At 44.1% G+C, this 19,060-nt stretch overlaps 1 protein-coding gene across 2 annotated transcripts; it reads left to right on the top strand.

Moving 5' to 3' along the window:
* The first annotated feature begins 170 nt into the window (after positions 1–170).
* On the top strand, positions 171–14,271 carry Wbp11 (WW domain binding protein 11). Of its 2 annotated transcripts, none has more exons than XM_013352818.2 (12): positions 171–314; positions 1,828–1,943; positions 2,473–2,504; positions 3,471–3,564; positions 4,470–4,666; positions 5,750–5,883; positions 6,091–6,290; positions 6,763–6,954; positions 9,721–9,822; positions 10,795–11,088; positions 11,615–11,797; positions 13,297–14,271. In XM_013352818.2, exons 2-12 carry the CDS (start codon positions 1,880–1,882, stop codon positions 13,728–13,730), a joined length of 1,926 nt encoding a protein of 641 aa, XP_013208272.1. In that variant the 5' UTR covers positions 171–314; positions 1,828–1,879; the 3' UTR covers positions 13,731–14,271. The 2 variants fall into 2 exon arrangements, with proteins under 2 accessions (XP_013208272.1, XP_026643736.1); XM_026787935.1 differs by having other exon boundaries at positions 171–315; positions 1,834–1,943; positions 13,297–13,730.
* The last annotated feature ends 4,789 nt before the right edge of the window (positions 14,272–19,060 follow it).

Genomic DNA, 19,060 nt, shown 5'->3' with positions numbered 1-19,060 from the left:
GTGTCAATCTACAATGCTTCGGAATGAGGCGGGTTCTTGGCCGGCAGCTATCCAATCGGATGTTGGATTGGAGCGGAAGCAACTCTGGTCCTGACGTCGTAGTGTCCTCTCTATGATCCCGGGCCTCAGCAACGCGGTGAGAGCGTCGGCCGCGGGTACAGGAAGTGACGTAAGGATGGCGGAGGGGGCGCGAGGTTTCAAGATGGCGGGGCCTGGGTGGTTGACCGAGAGGCAGAGGTGAAGGCCCCGACCGCAGAAAGTAGGCTGGGGCCGCCTGCTCCCCGGCCTCGCCGATCCGGAAGCCCCGCAGTCGCGTGAGTGTGCGCGGCCGCAGTGCTCCCTCGCCCGTGACTCTCTCCGGGGCCTGCGCGGCCGCCTCGGAGACACCGGGCCCGGGGGCCGCGCTTTTCCTCCGCCGGGCCGGGGTCGCGGGAACTGCGGGCTGGAGGGCTCCGGGGCCCGGCCGGCTTGGCGCGGCGTCCGACAGGCGGCCCGTTAGGTCCGCTTCCTGAGCGCGTCGGCCAGCGGCCTGGGTTGACGTCCGGCCGCTCGAGTCGGTGTCAACCGTCGCTATGGTGCCGGCAGTTGCGGTTGAGGCCTCGGCGGTGGACCTGGAGGGGTCCCGCGGCGCGTGTGCTCTCCGGGTCCGCCGGGTCTTTTGACCCGATCTCTCCCCGATGCTTCTGCTTTTAGGAGAGTCGCTTTTGTAGACGAAGCAGATAGCCTTGTAAAAATTCTCAGTGACTCGTGGCTCTTGTGTCTTCAGTTGTGGGAGGGGGAAAAAAGGTCAGAACGTGAACCTGAGGCTGCTTCAAAAAGAGAAACACTAAAGACGATCAGAAATATCAAAGCTTGTATCCGTGTTTTTTTTTTCTAATTCTCTATAATCAGTACCCTTCTCTTCTTCCTCCCATCATCCTGCACCTCCTGTTTTCCGACAACGAAACATTTTCTGAGGAAATAATCGCCACCGAACGGTTCTAAACCATCTAGAAAGTAGCAGGGAGCTGGACAGTTGGTTACTTCACGAAAGAAGCATTAACTGAAGCCTACAAGGTCTTAAAGGAGCCAGAGGAGTTACAGTTGTGGATCTGTTAAGTTCAGTTTAGGATCTCCTCATTCCTTACCTTTAAAGGTGCCTCTTAAAGAAAGAAAGTAGATTTGTTTAGTGTGCAAAGGGGAGCAACAAGAAGGTACCCCTAGCCAAATGTCACATAGTTTCAACGGGAAACATTTGTTACTTTTTATTATTGGGAAGGCTAAATTTTGAAAATTAACATTCATTCATTTTTAATGGAAGGAGGACTGATACAAATGAAAGCCCTGAAAATATTTTCCTACTGTGACTGCCACTTTTAGTTACCTTAAAACAGGTAAATCGCCGCCTAGATCCATTATCCCTACTTGTGTTTGGTTTCGCCCTATGTTTAAAGGGGGATGTATGAAAGGACTAATGACTTCCTATACTCGGCGTTTGTATCCATTGGTAGGACATTTTCTAGTTAGTTTTGTTTTGCTTTGAGATGGATCAGTCCATATCCAAGTGCAAACTCCTAGTTGATTCTTTTCAGCTGACCGTGCTATATAATGCATAGCAAAGTGTTAAGTAGTTAATGATATCTCATTGCCTTGACTAATACAAATCTTAGCTTTTCTGTGGTCAGCAAAGGTAAAGCTATATAATACATTGAGAATTAAAGAAAGAGCAGGTTCTCACAAAATCAATAATCAAAGGGATATTTCTTTCCAAAAATTGATGAAAATTCTAAAAAAGGAAGACATTTTAAACATACAGGAAAACTGAAATTGTTCTTTTTTTTAATGCAGGTGTTTTGTTTTTTTTTTTTTAATGAAGAAGTAAATCATATAAATTGTCAACATGGGACGGAGATCAACATCCTCCACCAAGAGTGGGAAGTTTATGAACCCCACAGACCAAGCCCGTAAGTGCCATTAGTGTGAAATGACGAAGTAGAAGAGTTAAAAACTGCAGAGAATATTTCACTGTGGCTTAAGCATTGGTAGGAGTGAGTTGGGTAAAGTCATGTTGAATTCTTACTAAAATTAATTCACATGACTAAATTGTTGAGAATGTAAGCCAGTTAAAACCATGTTTCTTTGTTGAACTTGGTTGATTTGCAAGATGAAATCGGCTTATCTTTTGTATTGGAGGTTTTAAACATGAGTTTTTAAGTGATTGTTTGGTATTTGAGAATCTTTCTCCTTGTGGTTCAGTTATCTCTGTGAAAACACACATTTTGGCATTGGGGGTGTGAGGGTTTGAGGTGCTACAGCTGTCAACAGGTCACAGCCTCTGCTGTTGTCACATAGCCCACGTTGCCTAGGGAAGCCTCAGGAGAAGAGAGAGAGAGAGAGAGAGAGTGTGTGTGTGTGTGTGTGTGTGTGTTGTCGTATAGATAGTAAATGCTGATACTGAAGACGTGAGTTACATGTCTCTTCCCTTCTCTTTAGGAAAGGAAGCCCGGAAAAGAGAACTGAAAAAGGTACAAATTTAGATGAACTCTGTGTATTAATTGAGATTTTTGAATGAAATAATATTTCAAATTATATGCCAGAAAAGATGCTTTATACTTCTAATAAAAAAACAGACAATTGACTGTTTAAAACAGTGCTTTGGGGCTGGGGTGATGGCTTGGTGTTGAGTAGCACATAGTGCTCTCGCAGAGGCTCTGAGTCCGTTCCTGGCAGCAGTGTTAGGTGGCTCACAACTATCTGTTCTGATCTCCACAAACACATGCCCATGCATTCACATAACACATACTCATAAAAAAGGAAATTTTAAAATGCCTTTTGAGAATAATTCTTAAGTGAGTGTGGTAGTTTGTGCCTGTAATCCCAGCACTTGGAATGTGGAGATCATAGTCAAGAGTATCAGGAGTTCAAGGCCAGCCTGCTACATCAGACCCTGTCTTCAGAAAGAAATTATTTTTGCTACTTATCAAAATGTAGCTGCTTTGTTAAATTAAGCTATTGAATGAATGCCAATAAAAATGTTGCTGGAAATCTTTGTGTATCTTGTTAGCTATTGAGTTTGACAGACTACTTAAAGGAGTAAACATTTGGTATCACTCTTCAATGCATTGAGGGGCTTTTATAATCTCTAATATGCCTTTGTTTTATTCTTTAGTCTTGAATCTTTCAAAAACTTCCCTATCCAGCATAGTATTTTTTTTAATTTAATTGCAACTCTTATTTTTTGTTTTTAAATAAGATTTTCTTTTAATAGTTGCTGTCTAATTGGGTTGATGGAATTACTTCCTAAAAGGGCAGATCTTTCTAGTAAAGTCTAAACATTGTTGAGAACATGAAATCTCATAGCTGTTTCTGGTGGTTTAAACACGTGAAACCAAGGGAAATGTGAAATTATTCTTAGATTCGTGAGGCAAATTGAAGGAAAAGATGTCCCGAGCATGCAGCCTCTTACTAGTTTTCTCTTTTTTTTCCCTAAGAACAAAAAACAGCGTATGATGGTCCGAGCTGCGGTGCTGAAGATGAAAGATCCCAAACAGATTATCCGGGACATGGAGAAATTGGATGAGATGGGTAAGAGTGTATGGAAAGGCCAGATTTAATAGCAAGTGTAATAAATAGTATGTTGTGCACAGCAGTGAGCAGCGTGGGCCTAAGGAAACAGCAACCCGATAGCACCGGGTACCATGTTTTTTAATGTTATGGAAATAAAGTGAAAAGATAAGATCTATTTCTAGCTGGAGATCATATATCCTGAAGAAAGAAGCCATCATTCAGTTGGAATTAATTACTGTTATTAGGTAACAAAGGCATTCAGATTTAATTATATTTTCCCTTTGCCATTGTAAGTAGAGTAAGAAAAGACAAATTCTTAGTCACTAGGAATGTTGCAGTAATATATCTTCTAGATGTGAGTAAATCTTCATGTTATAGAAGATTTAGGAAAAGAATTTAATTCAACTGGTACTTCAAGAAAAAGGAAAAAAATTCTAATCATCGGGGTCCTAGTTCCATTTATAAAAATCTAAACTAATTAAAATCGAAAGGTGTGCATTGGCTTCCATAATTGAGATATCCCTCTTAAGCTGCCTCCAGGAGGAAGCCCAGAAGGCTGAGCACTGTCTGTGTCTGCTCTGCTCCAGCACACAGTAGTGAACAGTGCCCAGGGTAGAAGTGGACGGTGTGTGTGCAGTGAGGGTAGCTGGGCGACACGGCCATAGCATCTCAGCAGAGAGTGGGAAAGCCGCTCTTTCATTCCCAGTTCCAGAGAGGACTTTCATGCAGCTCGGGTGACTGCATGCTAGTTTGTGAGTCTTCAGAGGAGGATGGGATTGGCAGGACTGGGGGTCTGTCCCTCTTAGCACAGAGGACTCCCAAATGAAATGGTGGTATCTGAATCTAGTTTGTTAGAAGAAGGTTGCTATTGAAGTAGCTCTTTGTTTTTAATTTTTCAATTCTATAATTTACTTTTCTCCCAGAGTTTAACCCAGTGCAACAGCCACAGTTAAATGAGAAAGTACTGAAAGACAAGCGTAAAAAGCTGCGGGAAACCTTTGAGCGAATTCTACGACTTTATGAAAAAGAAAATCCAGATATTTACAAAGAATTGAGAAAGTTAGAAGTAGAATATGAACAGAAGAGGGCTCAGTTGAGCCAATATTTTGATGCTGTTAAGGTAAGCTGCTCTTGAAGCTAACGGGGCGTTGATCATTCTCGGTCTCTTCTTTTTTGCAGTTTTTAAAGTTAAGTGTGCACCTTGTTCTCTAACAAATTTAGATAAATTATATGTAACAGTAAATCTATTGATGATAAAGAGAAACAACACATGATAAAAATTAGTAACAGAGTGAGTCAGACATGGTGGTGCGTACTTTTAATCCTTGCTTGAGGTTCTAGACTGTCTGTGAAAGAAGATGGATGAGGCCCCAGCCTCGTCATGTTGCTTCTTTCAGTTACTGCTCCATGTGTATACACTTCCAAAGTGGGCAAAACCAGGTCTATTAACCCTGGCTGACCATGAGGTGTCAGAAATTAATTGAGGAAGGGTGGGATATGATCAATTGTGTAAGCTTTTACAGTTTATTGTCAATTTCCATTTATTGGGATAGAAAATCAAAAACCCAAATGGAATGGTTTTTGTAAAGTAGATGGCATGTTTCCAACAGCACAGGACAAAATCCCAAGAAAGGCAGATGGATTTTAGAGACAATATATACTCTCTGTTAATAGATGCATGTTACTGTCCAAAGTATTATAGTAGTCCTGCCACTTTGGTTGGGTTTCTTTAAAACCAAAAAAGAATCAGCTGGTTATAGGGATTATAAAAGAAAGGATAAGCCATATTTGGGTTCTTGAAAAAGAAATGATAGATTTTGAAGAAGGACGCTTAAAAGAAATCCCACACTAGTTTAGAATTGAATATAATAGAGGGATATTTATTTAGGGATAGACTCACAGATCTCAATGCTCTGCTCGAAAAGGGAACAGCAACCAGCTGCCACAGCCGAAAGAGAGAGCGGACACGCACGCTTACATCAGCATGTAGAGTATATGAGGCCCGCCCAAGCGGGCAGGTAACTTAAAGGCTACTGGCTGCAGGAATTCCTACAGCAAGATGTCTTTCAATCCTTCAGTAGTTTTGACTTGAGGCGTTCAGCTATTTTCCATGATATTTGTGTTAGTTGGAAAACAAATTCAGAGGACTCGCGGTTCTTGGGGCTTTTGACTTGGTCCATACCACTGGGTTTCTGTGTTGCAGAATGCTCAGCATGTGGAAGTAGAGAGCATCCCTTTGCCAGACATGCCGCATGCTCCGTCCAACATCTTGATCCAGGACATCCCACTTCCTGGTGCCCAGCCACCCTCCATCCTTAAGAAAACCTCGGCTTATGGGTAAGGAAGCCCTATCAGCTGCAGTGTTTGACTGTGAGGTGCCACAGCGAGTTCAGTGAGACATTTAAGGCGGTGTGGGTATAATTAGTATGAGATGCTGGTAGATGGGGGGAGCACACGCATGCACGCGCTTTAGACTTCTGAGGAGAATTAAACAGTCTCACTACCGCTGTAGATGGAGATAACACAGTCAAGTTCTCTTTACAGGCCTCCAACTCGGGCAGTTTCTATTCTTCCGCTCCTCGGACATGGCGTCCCACGTTTGCCCCCTGGCAGAAAGCCACCGGGCCCTCCACCTGGCCCACCTCCTCCTCAAGTTATGCAGATGTATGGCCGTAAAGTGGGTTTTGCTCTAGATCTTCCCCCACGTAGACGAGATGAAGACATGTTGTATAGTCCAGAACTTGGTATGAAGGGACGGGGTTTTTACTTTTGTGTCCTCGGTATTGTTTCCATGTTGGCCATACTTAACATATTCGCCACAAGTAGAACATAGGAAATAAGCGAGGATACCATGTATTTACTGCTGTGTATCCCGTGGATAATTGGTCAGATCTGCCTGATGAGAGCACCTTCCTTACACGGGGATGTCACTCTACATCCCTTAAGACCTGAATAGCTCTTGTTAGTTGTGTTGTCAGCTGACCAGAATTACTGATTGTGCATGTGACTGTACACATAATTGTAGAATGCAGCGTGTTTGAACTTCTTACGGGAAAACAAAAAAGGATTTGAAACAAGTACCCAATGAAAATATCATCATAATACGTGGTAGCTGACATTTCATGTTATATTGAGTTAAAATAGCATCATTTTGTCTTTCCGGGTACTGGAAAAGTCATCTAGACAACTTGTTCCTTGTTCTATTTCCGTCATCAGCTCAGCGAGGTCATGACGATGACGTGTCCAGCACCAGTGAAGACGATGGCTATCCTGAGGACATGGATCAGGATAAGCACGATGACAGCACTGACGACAGTGACACCGACAGATCTGATGCCGAGAGTGAGGGGGATGAGTTTGGGCACCGTGATGACAGTGAGCGAGACAACCCTGAGGAGAAGAAGTCAGGTGCGTGCGGGCTGACGTGCCCGGTGAGACTAGGACACGGCTCAGCCCAAATGCAGAATCAAAGTTATAGCACGCTTTTCTGTTTTTTAATTTAAGGTGGTATCTATGTGGTTTATTATGACTTTACATTTATTTGTATATTTCTGTGTGTGTGCCCATGAGTGCACATGCATGCCAGGGCACATATGTGGAGGTCACAGTTGGTTCTCAGTCCGCTCTGTCCTGGTAATTCAACTCAGGTAGTTAGACTTGGTGACAAGTGCCTTTATCTCCCGAGAGCCAATCAGGACCAGCTTTTAATCCCAGTTTGGTTTGGTTTGGTTTGGTTTTGCAACAAGTGTCACTGTTATTTAAGCTGGCCTCAAAGTCAGGGTGATCCTCCTGACTTTCACCCTCCGATGTTTTAGAATTACAAATATAAGCCTCCATACCTGGCCATTTGTCCTGATAGTTTGAAAAGTTTTGATGCATTATTCTGAAGAGATATTTGTGAGGAAGAGATATAGTTTAAGAGGAAAGGTACATATAAGAAAGTCCACAAAATACACATATTCAGCACCATGAAGTTGCTAGCACGTACTATCGCAAACATGTTGTAGGAAACGAACATGCTGTAGGACAGTAGCCATGTTTTAAGTTAGCTTATTTAAATATCTACACTGGAAACTTTGTAGATTTTCTATGTTAATGGTGTGATCTATTCACCAGGGTCATAATTGCAATTCAGGTGTGTCTGTAATTTAGCATCTCAGGCCTATATTTTCTTTTAAAATGTTTATTCATTACCCTTGGTGTCTTGTCTTCGTTGAGAAAAGCACCTGATTTAGCAAATACTGCATGTGTAATAGAATAACTATTCTCTGGATCAACTATGAGCATCTTTCAGAAAGGTTTGGGTTTTTTGTTGATTTGGTTTGGTTTGGTTTTTGTGTGTGTGTGGTGCTTGGTAGTAAACCTAGAACTTTGATGGGTGGATGCTAATTACATTCTGTTACCCTGTGTCCCCAGTTTTATACAGTGTGTTATATTTTGTCAAAATTTTAAGCATTGTGTTTTAGGTACCAAGCAGTTCAAAGAGCACACCAGTTCTGTGAAACCCCAGGAGCTGGGAGCTTCTTTGGGGAATGTTGATGTGATCTGCAGTGTAGTGTCTGTGTATTATATTTGTATTTATAAATACAACAAATGTTCATCCTAGCTTTTTTCATTTTAAAGAGTGAGTGACTAGGAGAGAGAGAGAGAGAGAGAGAGAGAGAGAGAGAGAGAGAGAGAGAGAACGTGTGTACACATACCTACCTGCACATGGGTGTGCCTACCTGTACATGGGTGTGCACACGAGCCTGTCAGAGTGCTCCTGGAGGTCAGAAGATGACATTAGATCTTAGAACTGAATTTTCCAGGCCCCTCAGTATTGCATAAGTGCTTTTAACCATTGAACCATAGTGTTTTTTGATTTTTTTCCTAATGTTTCTTAATCAGGATTGCTATCAAAAATTCTATCACAAATGGTGATAGAATGAACCTGACACTATATATAAAATTATAGATGACTCTGGAGTAGAAATTGGTCTTAGAAAGGAAAGGGGCACTAGAGCCCTGTGGGCTGTGTTTCACTGCAAGGCTACGTAGTCTTTTCTGCTGCTGCCAGCTATTATTGATGGGTTTTTATTGGCGGGGGTGGTGGTGGGTGGGGTGGATTGTCGGAACAGGGTCTCACTGTTAGGTGGCTTGCATAAGAACTCACTATGTAGACCAAACTGGCCTCAGACTCACTGAACTGCTGAGAACTGCAATTAAGACGGGTGCCACCAGCCTGTTTTTCTTGAATATTTAGTATGTTCCTCAAATGCCTGTCTCAGCTCTCTAGTTTTTCGTCTAACATTTATTGCTTTTACCATATTCAAGCCATTTTTTTTCTGGGCAGCAAAACTGCAAGATAAACTAAAACTCGTCTCACGTAGAAAGTGTAATGTTTGACAGTGTTCATTCAGTAGTCTCTGTCGGGGTGCGAAGTCTTTCTATTTCTACTTTATGTTGTGTTGGGACTTGGTGGTGTTAAGGAGTAATAATAATTTTTAAGCTTCTGATAAATTATTACTAAGATTTTCCCCACCTTTTAGCTGGTCTATTATCATCCATTACATTGCTAATTTTCTAGTGCTGAACCACCTTGCCCTTCTGGTGCACCTTATAGTCTATGTTGATTAACAAGGTAGACTTGGGTTAGTGGGATGGCGCTTTCATGAGTTGGACAGCTTTTGTCTTTCTTGTGACTTAATGTTTGACTGACTTGCTGAAGAAAACTATTTTTGTTTTGTTTTTGTTTTTTTGTTTCGTTTTGTTTTTTCAAGGCAGGCTTTCTCTGTCCTGGAACTAGCTCTTGTAAGCAGGCTAGCCTCGAACTCACAGCGATCCACCTGCTTCTGCCTCCTGAATGCTGGTATTAAAGGTGTGTGCCACCACTACCCAGCAAAAATTGTTGTTTTAAAACATATCTTTACTGTTTTAGTTTCCGTTTTGGGCTTAACATTGCAAATGCAAATACATTTTTAAGTGTCCTGACAATTTCAAAATCTGTTAAGTTTTAAATCACCTTAGTATGCATGCCACCAATTAGCACAGCATTGATTATCTTTAATATGTCTCTCTGCATTTCTCTTCTGTCATGGGTTATAGTCAATCTTACTATTTGTAGTGTCTTCATTGTAGTGAACATTTTTACTGAATTTTGATGATTCTTGTTAATTTCCTTCTTTGACTGTTCAGGTCTGAGTGTCCGATTTGCTGACATGCCTGGAAAATCAAGGAAGAAGAAGAAGAACATGAAGGAGCTGACTCCTCTTCAAGCCATGATGCTTCGGATGGCAGGTGAGAAGCAAGGACAAATGTTCTCTAGCATTCTCTGTGCCACTTGCTTAGCATACATTCTTCCATGTATAGTCAGCAGCTCTGAAGTAAGTCATGCTCTGTATTCTATAAACTGAAGGTGTGCAGCTGTTTGGTAGTCTTCCCAGAGTTTCACTGCCAGTAAGCTGTGGAAACGACTAGTTCTGGGTGCCACATATGTTCTCGAGCTGGCACATGGAGGTTGGAGGACAGCTTGTGGGAGTCTGGTTCTCTGAAGCTACAAATGAGTCCCACAGATTGAATTCTGAATGTCAGGTTCAGTAGCAAATCATCTTGCCAGCCCTGAATAACATTTAATTCTAAAAGTCTGTCTCATTTTAACAGCCTGGGCTCATGCTGCTACACTAGTTTCAGAGGAACAGAATACTATTTGGTTGTTATGTATTTAAATAATGTATTTACTCATTTGGTTTGGGGAGACAGAGTCCGTTATGTAGCCCTGGTCATCCTGGAACTCACTCTGTATGCCAAGCTGACCATAAAGTCAGAGGTCAGCCTGCCTCTGCCTCCCAAGTGCTGGAATCAAGGATATGCACCACCACACCCAGCTATGGTGTGTTTAGTCGCTGATCTCCAAGCCATAAAGCACAAGTCTATAGCTAGTCTTTCTCTGTCCCACCAGCCAGCTCCCAAATCATGACACAGAGACATATTGTTAATTATGAAAACTTAGCCATTAGCTTAGGCTTATTTCTAACTAGCTGTTACAACTTAAAGTAACGTATTTCTACTCATCTATGTCCTGCCATGTGGCTCTGGCTGTTAGCTCTCCTCCTGCATGTCTTGCTTCCTCTGGCTGGCATCCTCTCAGCCTAGCTGTTAACTGTTCAGCTTTTTATTAAACCAATCCAAGTGACACATCTTCATGGTGTACAAAAAGATATCCCACAACACAAGTCACCTCTGTTTACCTGTTTTACAATTTTCATTCAGGTCAGGAGATCCCTGAGGAAGGACGGGAAGTGGAGGAGTTTTCTGAGGATGATGATGACGACGACTCTGAGGATTCTGAAGCGGAGAAGCAATCACAGAAGCAGCATAAAGAGGACTCCCACTCGGATGGCACATCTGCTGCCCCTTCACAGCAGCAGGCTCCTCCGCAGTCTGTCCCTCCTTCCCAGATACAAGCACCTCCCATGCCGGGACCACCGCCTCTTGGACCACCGCCTGCCCCACCCTTACGGCCTCCTGGGCCACCTACAGGCCTCCCTCCTGGGCCACCTCCAGGTAAGCTCCCCACAATAGGGAATGAAATCATTCGCCCAGACTGCCATGTGTCAGCAGTACTGATGTCTTCTGTTTGCTCCTGGTTACCCTCTCTAAGCCATCAAGGACGCTCAAAGAGAGAATGAAAAGTGTTGTGTTCTGTTCTGTGAGCATTGCTGGTAGCTTAGAGTTCTGACGGTTGCCTCTCTTTGGCCAAAGCTTTTTTTTACCGTCTTTTGTTTCTGATTATGTAAGCTGAATGCGTGAACATAATTGTTCTTCCTTTAGTCCCTTAAAGCGATAGACTAGCCCCTAGCCCGGTTCTACATTGGTCTCAGTGATTGCTATCTCATGCAGTAGAAGTGACCTAAGTGGATAGATCTGTAACAGATGTGATGCCCTTTTCTAGTGCTCAAACACTTGTTGAATAAATTTTATGTAATTCTTCTTTTGTGTTTATGAAGTGATCTAACTTCTGAATACAATGATTATGTGCATTGCTTTTATTCCCCTTCATTATTTGTTTGACATTTTCTTCTCCTTTCAGGGGCTCCTCCATTCCTGAGACCACCTGGAATGCCAGGAATCCGAGGGCCTTTACCACGACTTTTACCTCCAGGACCACCACCAGGTCGACCTCCTGGCCCTCCCCCAGGTCCACCTCCAGGTCTTCCCCCAGGACCCCCTCCTCGAGGACCCCCACCAAGGCTACCTCCTCCTGCACCTCCAGGTAAAGTTTCTGGTTTCTATAGCGGAAGCTAGCCCTGGCCTTTGTGCTCAAGGGTGTACTGGCACCTGGGGGACTTTGAGGGTGTCTTCCAGTGGGTCACACGGGTGTGTGTTCTCTAGTGGGCATTTACAGTTTTTTCCCACTCGTCACTTGGGACTTCCCCAAGCAAATGACCACTTTGCAAAGGTTCTCTGAGAAGTTTTGCTGAGTACAGCTAGAGTTGTGCATCATGGATATCTAAAATTACCGTCTTCAAGCTTAAATCACAAGGGAGATTCCTTCCTCTTTACCCATTGTCCAACTTAGACCTACAGATTTCATTGTGGGCTTGTAGTATGACCACATTCTGCTTTACTGCACTGAATGTTCTACTTCAATCTGAAGATTTCTTGTCTTGGTGCTATGTAGAGTAACTGAGTTTAGGTAGTCAGCAGTTTGGATTTGGTGTAGTTTGCTACTTAATATTCACTCTTAAATAGCTTGAGAAGAAATTAAAAATCCGGGACTGGGGAGGTGGTTCAGTGGTTAAGATCACTGGCTGCTCTTCCAGAGGTCCTAGGTTCGAGTCCCAGTCCCCACATGGTGGTTCACAACTGTCTGCAACTCCACTTCCAGGGGATCTGATACCATCTTCTGACCTCCACAGGCACCAAGCATTCGTGTGGTGCACACTTATATATGCAGGCTAAATACTCACATGTAAAAATAAATCGAATAAAAATAATTTTAAAAAAAGTAAGTAAAAATCAGTGGGGGCTGGAGAGATGGCTCAGCAGTTAAGAGCACTGACTGCTTTTCCAGAGGACCCAGGTTCAATTCCCAGCACCCACATGGCAGCTCACAACTATTTATAACTCCCAGATCTGTTACCCTCACACAGACACATGCAGGTAAACCCCAATGCACATTAAATAAGAATAAACTTTTTTTTTTCAAAAAACCTATGTGTGTCACAACACCCAGCTATATAAAAATAATTTAAAAAGTAAAAATCTAATGTGGGGTATGTACATGCGGCAACTGTCAGAAGTTTGTGAACTCTAATGAGATGGATCATAGTTCCAGTCTCTTGTTCCATTTCCAGTTAACGAGCCAGAACTAAGACTGTTCCTTGTTCACTCTGGGATTGATTAGAAGTCACTAGTGCAGGGGGATCAACCCAGTTGACCTTAATATCCTCACACTAGACAGCCAGGAGCATCCTGGGACGGCCAGATTGGAAACATGTCTGAAACCAGTTTGTTAGCTGATAAGTAGGACAGTATTTGCAGGAAGAAAAGCTTGTGAGCGTGGTGCTACAGACTAAAGGTGAACATTCTTTTACAGTATCCTGTTCTTTCCTATCAGAAATATGCCTTTCACATAACAGGTTCTGTAAGTTTATTGTATTTCCTGTAAATTACCTGCTTAAGGAACAGTATCAGCCCATGTTCAGACATCATTAATGGCAATTAAATGCCATTAGTTCTTATACTCGTTCTGTCTGCCTCTTCATTTAGGTATCCCTCCTCCTCGTCCCGGCATGATGCGCCCACCCTTGGTGCCTCCTCTTGGACCTGCCCCCCCTGGGCTTTTCCCGCCAGCTCCCTTGCCCAACCCAGGGGTGTTGAGTGCCCCACCCAGCCTCATTCAGCGACCGAAGGCGGATGATGCAAGTGCAGCCACCATCGAGAAGAAAGCCACAGCGACCATCAGTGCCAAGCCCCAGATCACCAATCCCAAGGCAGAGGTCACACGGTTTGTGCCCACTGCACTGAGAGTGCGCCGGGAGAATAAGGGGGCTACTGCTGTTCCCCAAAGAAGGTCAGAGGATGACTCTGCTGTGCCTGTTGCCAAAGCAGCCCCAAGATCTGGTCCTTCTGTTCCTGTCTCAGTACAAACTAAGGACGATGTTTATGAAGCTTTTATGAAAGAGATGGAGGGGCTGCTGTGACAGCTTCTTGTGCCGGGACAGGCTGCTGCCGCAAGCACCAGTCTGTAGAACAAGGGGCTCTTGTTAGACGTAGTGAAGAGCAGTGTCCACCGTCGGGTTTTCCAGCTTCAGCCCAGGGCCTCCTGGCACTTGCCTTGCTGTGGTCCCTGCACAGGGCGTTTCTTTATGTAGACCAGGACTGGAAGCTCTGCTGCTGACACCCGCTCCCTTTGACGCCACCATTTCAGCCCCTTTCTCCCCCTCTCCATTTTGGAATTATATCAGAGAGGTCTTAGTTACTTGTTTGACTCTGCTGTGGGCACTGGAGTAGAGATTTCTGGGGGGAAAAAGGTTTATTTCATCTTGACTTTTGTGTTTGAGTTATTTTTAATATTTTTCTGTAAATATTTTGTAATATTTTACTTGTAGTGAAATGGATTACAATGTCATTTCCTATTTCAAAGCAGAATATGTGGAAAGAAAATGTACAATTCTCGGATTAAAGTTATTTCCCACGACCTAACCTCTGAATGTTTCATGGAGAAATAAAATGTTCCATACCAAGATATATTCTGTGTTGATGGTGATGTGAACAGTTGCTGGGTTGTGGGCAGAAACAACGCATTTACAGCATTGGTTCTCAGGAACCGCTGTATCCCATGCAGAACGAGAATGAATTTTGTTAGAAACTGTAAAACTGACATAGAAAGGGATAAATAGCAAGAGTTCCTTCAAGACTATACTGGCTCCCCAGAAATTCAGAGTTGTGAACAATGTCTCCACTTTGACTGCTTAGGTACGGCTCGAGACCCTCAGGGCTATGGTTGTGGTGGTTGAGTAAGAATGGCCCCAGAGGCTCTTGACATCGAACACTCTTTTCCCCAGTTAGTGGTGCTGTTTAGGGGAGGTTGGGGGTCTGGCTTTGTTGGAGGAAGTATGTCATGGAGGCAGGCTAGGATTTCCCTTTCCAGATGTTCTTTGTGCTTGGTTTCAAGATGTAAACTCTCAACTTGCTGCTCCTGCCGCCATGCTGGTCCCTGTCCCTCTGCAACTGGAAGCCAAAATACACTCCATCATAAGTTGCCCTGGTCATGTGTTTTACCACAGCAACAGAAAGAAGATAGGAGAACTTTGGGAACTGTTGCCATTCTGGTGAAGACTGGCAGGGGTTTCTACCAGGTGACTCTAACATTGAGACAGGGCTCATGTGACTCCCACAGATGGGCACCAAACATGAGTGTTGTGTTGCTAGGCACTCTGCTGTGCCCACTGCATCTCATACAAATCCTACAGCATTAAAGGGATGATTTGTGCTGTGCTGTGCTAAGGCTTAATGCTTCCCCAGAGTTGAGTTCTCTGGGTTTTAGGTTCTCTGAGGCTTGGTATGTCTGGCTTTGTTAGACAGATGAAGACAAATCCTGACAAAACACTAATCCGTTTGGTTTGGGATTTTAGTGTAATCAAGAAAAGACAACAGTGAATTTGGTCATTTCAATACAGGGATGAAACAATTACATTATCCAGTTAGCATGGTAAGTACATTTCTGCATAAATAGACTTGCGCCCCAGAATTTGGTCTGAGTCTGGTTATTTTAATATTCTAACTGGGAGAGATTTCTGTTAATGGCTATATAAGGAAGCTTTTGATTATCAAAACATCTCCCAATGTGTTGCTAGTTGTACTGCGAGTGTAGTCATAAAGCCTCACCACTCCATCAGGTCCATCTGCAGAAAGGCAGAGAAGGCCAACAGTTCTGATCTGGTTTCTTGTCATGGTCATAATTGCTTCTGTGGCTTCACAAGCTTGCTCTGCGTATGTCACCACTGTGGAGTAGATGGATCACAGGCTCATCCTACCACATTGGAAACCGCCCTCATTCACATACCAGATCCTCCTCAAAACCCACTGAGCTAACTATTAACGTTACCTGGAGACACAGTCTGTCTTCCTTCCTTCCTTCCTTCCTTCCTTCCTTCCTTCCTTCCTTCCTTCCTGTCTTTCTTTTTCTTTTAAAGTAAAAGACCAGGTTTGTTTGGTCTTGTTTGTTTGGTGACTCCAGCCACCAGAGAGTGGGAAGGAGAAAGGAGTAGGCAGGAGAAAATAATGGAGACACAATTTCCATTCAGCCCAGAGAGAAAGAGCAGACAGACCAAAGAAAGTACTCCATCTCCATCCACTTCAGGTTGAAAAACCAGTGAGTTTACTGAGGTGACCCTGTTTGCTGCCCCCTCCCCACAAGGTTTCTCTGTAGTTTTGGGGACTGTCCTGGAACTAGCTCTTGTAGACCAGGCTGGCCTCGAACTCACAGTGATCCACCTGCCTCTGCCTCCCGAGTGCCACCAACTGCCGGTTCCTTGTTTGCTTTCTGTTGCTGTGGTAAACACCATGGCCAAAAGCAACCTGGGCAAGAAACGGTTTGTCTTAACCACTCACAGTCCATCTTGAAGGGAAGATGGGGCAGGAACTCAAGGCAGGAAACTGAGGCAGAGGCCCTGGAAGAGTGCGGGCTTACTTTCAGCTATCTTTCATATCCCTCCCCGGATCTGAAAGGGTTATCACTGCCCCGTGGGTTGGGCCCTTCCTTCCACACCAACCAGTAAGCAAGCAAATGCCCCACACCGGCCAATCTAAGATGGCACTAGCTGTGTCAAGTTGACAAGCCAGTCCAAGTGACCAAGCCTCCCTATCTCCCCCAATTATATGCAGCTTATTTAACCTTGAAGAGGGGCTCCTGAGACTTGTCACTTCCCTTAGCTACCTCACTCTCTTGAGCTTCCTTCAATTCTTCCTGCTTCCCTTCAATCCACAGAAAATAGAAACCACTTCATAGTTTTAAATGAGCTGGAAATAGAGTTTCCAAGCCAGGCAACTGAGGAGCATTCTGACTTATGGTGGTTCAAATGACAGTGGCCCCACAGCCTCAGATATTTAAATGTGTTGTGTCTGATTGGCAGAAATGTTTCTGGGAAGGATTAGGTGTGGTCTTGTTGGAGGTGTGTCGCTTGGGATTTGAAATCTCAAAAACCTATGCCAGCCAGGCCCAGCCTCTCTCTGCTTCCTCCTGCTGGTGGATCAGACGTAAGCTCTCAGCTGCTGAGCCAGCACCCTGCCTCCCTGCCTGCTACCTTGTTCCCTACTATGATGGTTACGGAGTCACCCTCAGAAGCTGTGAGCAAACCCCCAATTAAATACTTTAAGTTGCCTTGGTCATGGTGTCTCAGAGGTAGAGAAGTAAGTATGCCAGAACCTAAGTCCCATTCTATCAAGTTCAAGTTCAATCACCATATCATTTGCCCTTGCCAGTGCCGGCTTTGTGGAGCTCACATTTCGCACATCAGTCACGGGGTAAACTCATGTGGCGTTTACATCTAGACACTAAATCACGGGGTAAACCTTTTCATTGTAGAACTCCAAAACTGAACAGACCAGTTCTCTGGGATCCAAAGATCAAAACCGGCCCTGTATGGAAACAGAACAAACCTTGGTCACACTGCACCGTGTCCCACTGAGCAGCACTTCTCTGCACAAGCATCAGTGTGCAAGTAAAACCAAACACCGTATGCTAGCCCAAGTGTGCCCTCAGCCACACTAGAAGTGATGGCCTGGCCCTTGTACAGTCTCGTGCCTAATACACTGGCCTTTTAAATTAGCTTCAGGAACATTATCTAGGACCACAGGCTTTATTATTTTGCAGAGTTGTTTCTGATAATAGCTCATTCCAATTTAAAACTCTCATCAGAAATGGTGAAGAACACAAGTATTTGAAAGGATTTTGAGTATCTCTGCAGCAGGGGTAGCAAAGATTGGGTGGAAATGGGGACAGTCATCATGTAACTTGCTCTCCCAGTAGCGTTTCTCATGGGAAGACTCATAAGACAAATGGGTTAGATTACCTTTGCTCTTATTTCTTCAGGAATCAAGTCCCAGATACCTCCTCCCATCTTTAGTAAATTAGACTCAAATGTCAAACTAGCACTTAAAAGCTACATGTTTGAGTCTGTAAATGTGGAACTCATGGACAGAGAAGGGTGATTGTATATATATATGTGTATATATATATATATACATATATATGTGTATATATATATATGTAGGCTCTAAGTGACATCACCCACTAATTCTTTAAGATTTATTATATATACAGCATTCTGCCTCTATGTATACCCGCACACCAGCGGAGGGGGCCAGATCTCATTACAGATGGTTGTGAGCCACCATGCACCCACAACTAATTCTAACAAGTGAGTTCTACTGTTGTGAGACAGTCTCCCTGTGCAGTCCTACCTATCCCGGAACTCCGCATCTTCCCTCAGTCTCCCAAGTGATGGAGTCAGAGTTGTGAAACCACACCTGGCTACCAGTCTTTAAAACCCCTACCGCTGGGAAAAGCTGTCTTCGAGGAATGACAAAGGACCTGCCCTGGTCAACTCTGAGCACTTGTGGTAACCTGCAGTCCTGCACAATATAGGAGCCATCAACTTTGTCACTGTTGGGCTCAAGACCCCACCTTTCACCCCAAGATTTATGCAGTTCATGATTGTGGGAGCAGGGTCTCAAGGTCCCATGCTCCCCTCTCCCTAGGATTTACAAGCAACTGCTATTTTTCTTCAGGGGTACAGCCTTGTGTTGCCTTATGCTTTTATAAGGACACCCTGTTACTAAGCTACACTGGGTGGCCACACCTCTATTCCTGTCCTCGATGTCCCACAGCTGAGTGGGTATTGGGTTACATCTTACCTACTCATGTTTACCTATAATTTAAGGCACACGGGCAAACCCTTCGTCCTTGGAGATGGCACTTCCCAATGCAAGCATCCAATGCTAACATGTGGTACTAAAGCCATCGCAGTCCTCCACACAGGGAGTTTGAAAAGCTTACCTCACCTCCTGACATTGCCCATGATGCCCCTGGAGTCTGTTCTCAGGTGTCAGAGGCAGCAATGTACCTCTTTTCTGAGAAGCGTGTGACCCAATCTTTTAGGATGACCACGAAGAAGAGAGACTCCATTTGACAAACAGCAGAGAACCAAATACTCAGACACCGGTTTGTAATGGATTATTTATTTGTCCTTTTTCCTGTCTTGGGGAACCATGAAAAGGGAGAAAATGTGGGTTTCGGGGCAGCGGCAACCTAGCTGGCCTCACTCATGCCCCCTCTCCCCACCTGATACTGGCAGATGGTGTAGACAGCCAATCAACACGGGGGACAAGGGGAAACGGGCCGGGCACTGCAAAATGAAGACGAGGACTTCAATTCTGACTCCCAGGAAAAAAATGAAGCCGAATGAAACCTACTCTGGGGTGGCTTTTGTGGATCCTGTGGGCAGAATGAGTTGCTGAAGATGGAATG

Source organism: Microtus ochrogaster (genome assembly GCF_000317375.1).
Source record: "Microtus ochrogaster isolate Prairie Vole_2 chromosome 14 unlocalized genomic scaffold, MicOch1.0 chr14_random_2, whole genome shotgun sequence".
NCBI classification, from domain to species: Eukaryota; Metazoa; Chordata; class Mammalia; order Rodentia; family Cricetidae; genus Microtus; species Microtus ochrogaster.
The sequence above is the reverse complement of the archived record's forward strand: the minus strand, read 5'-3'. Positions and strand labels throughout refer to the sequence as shown.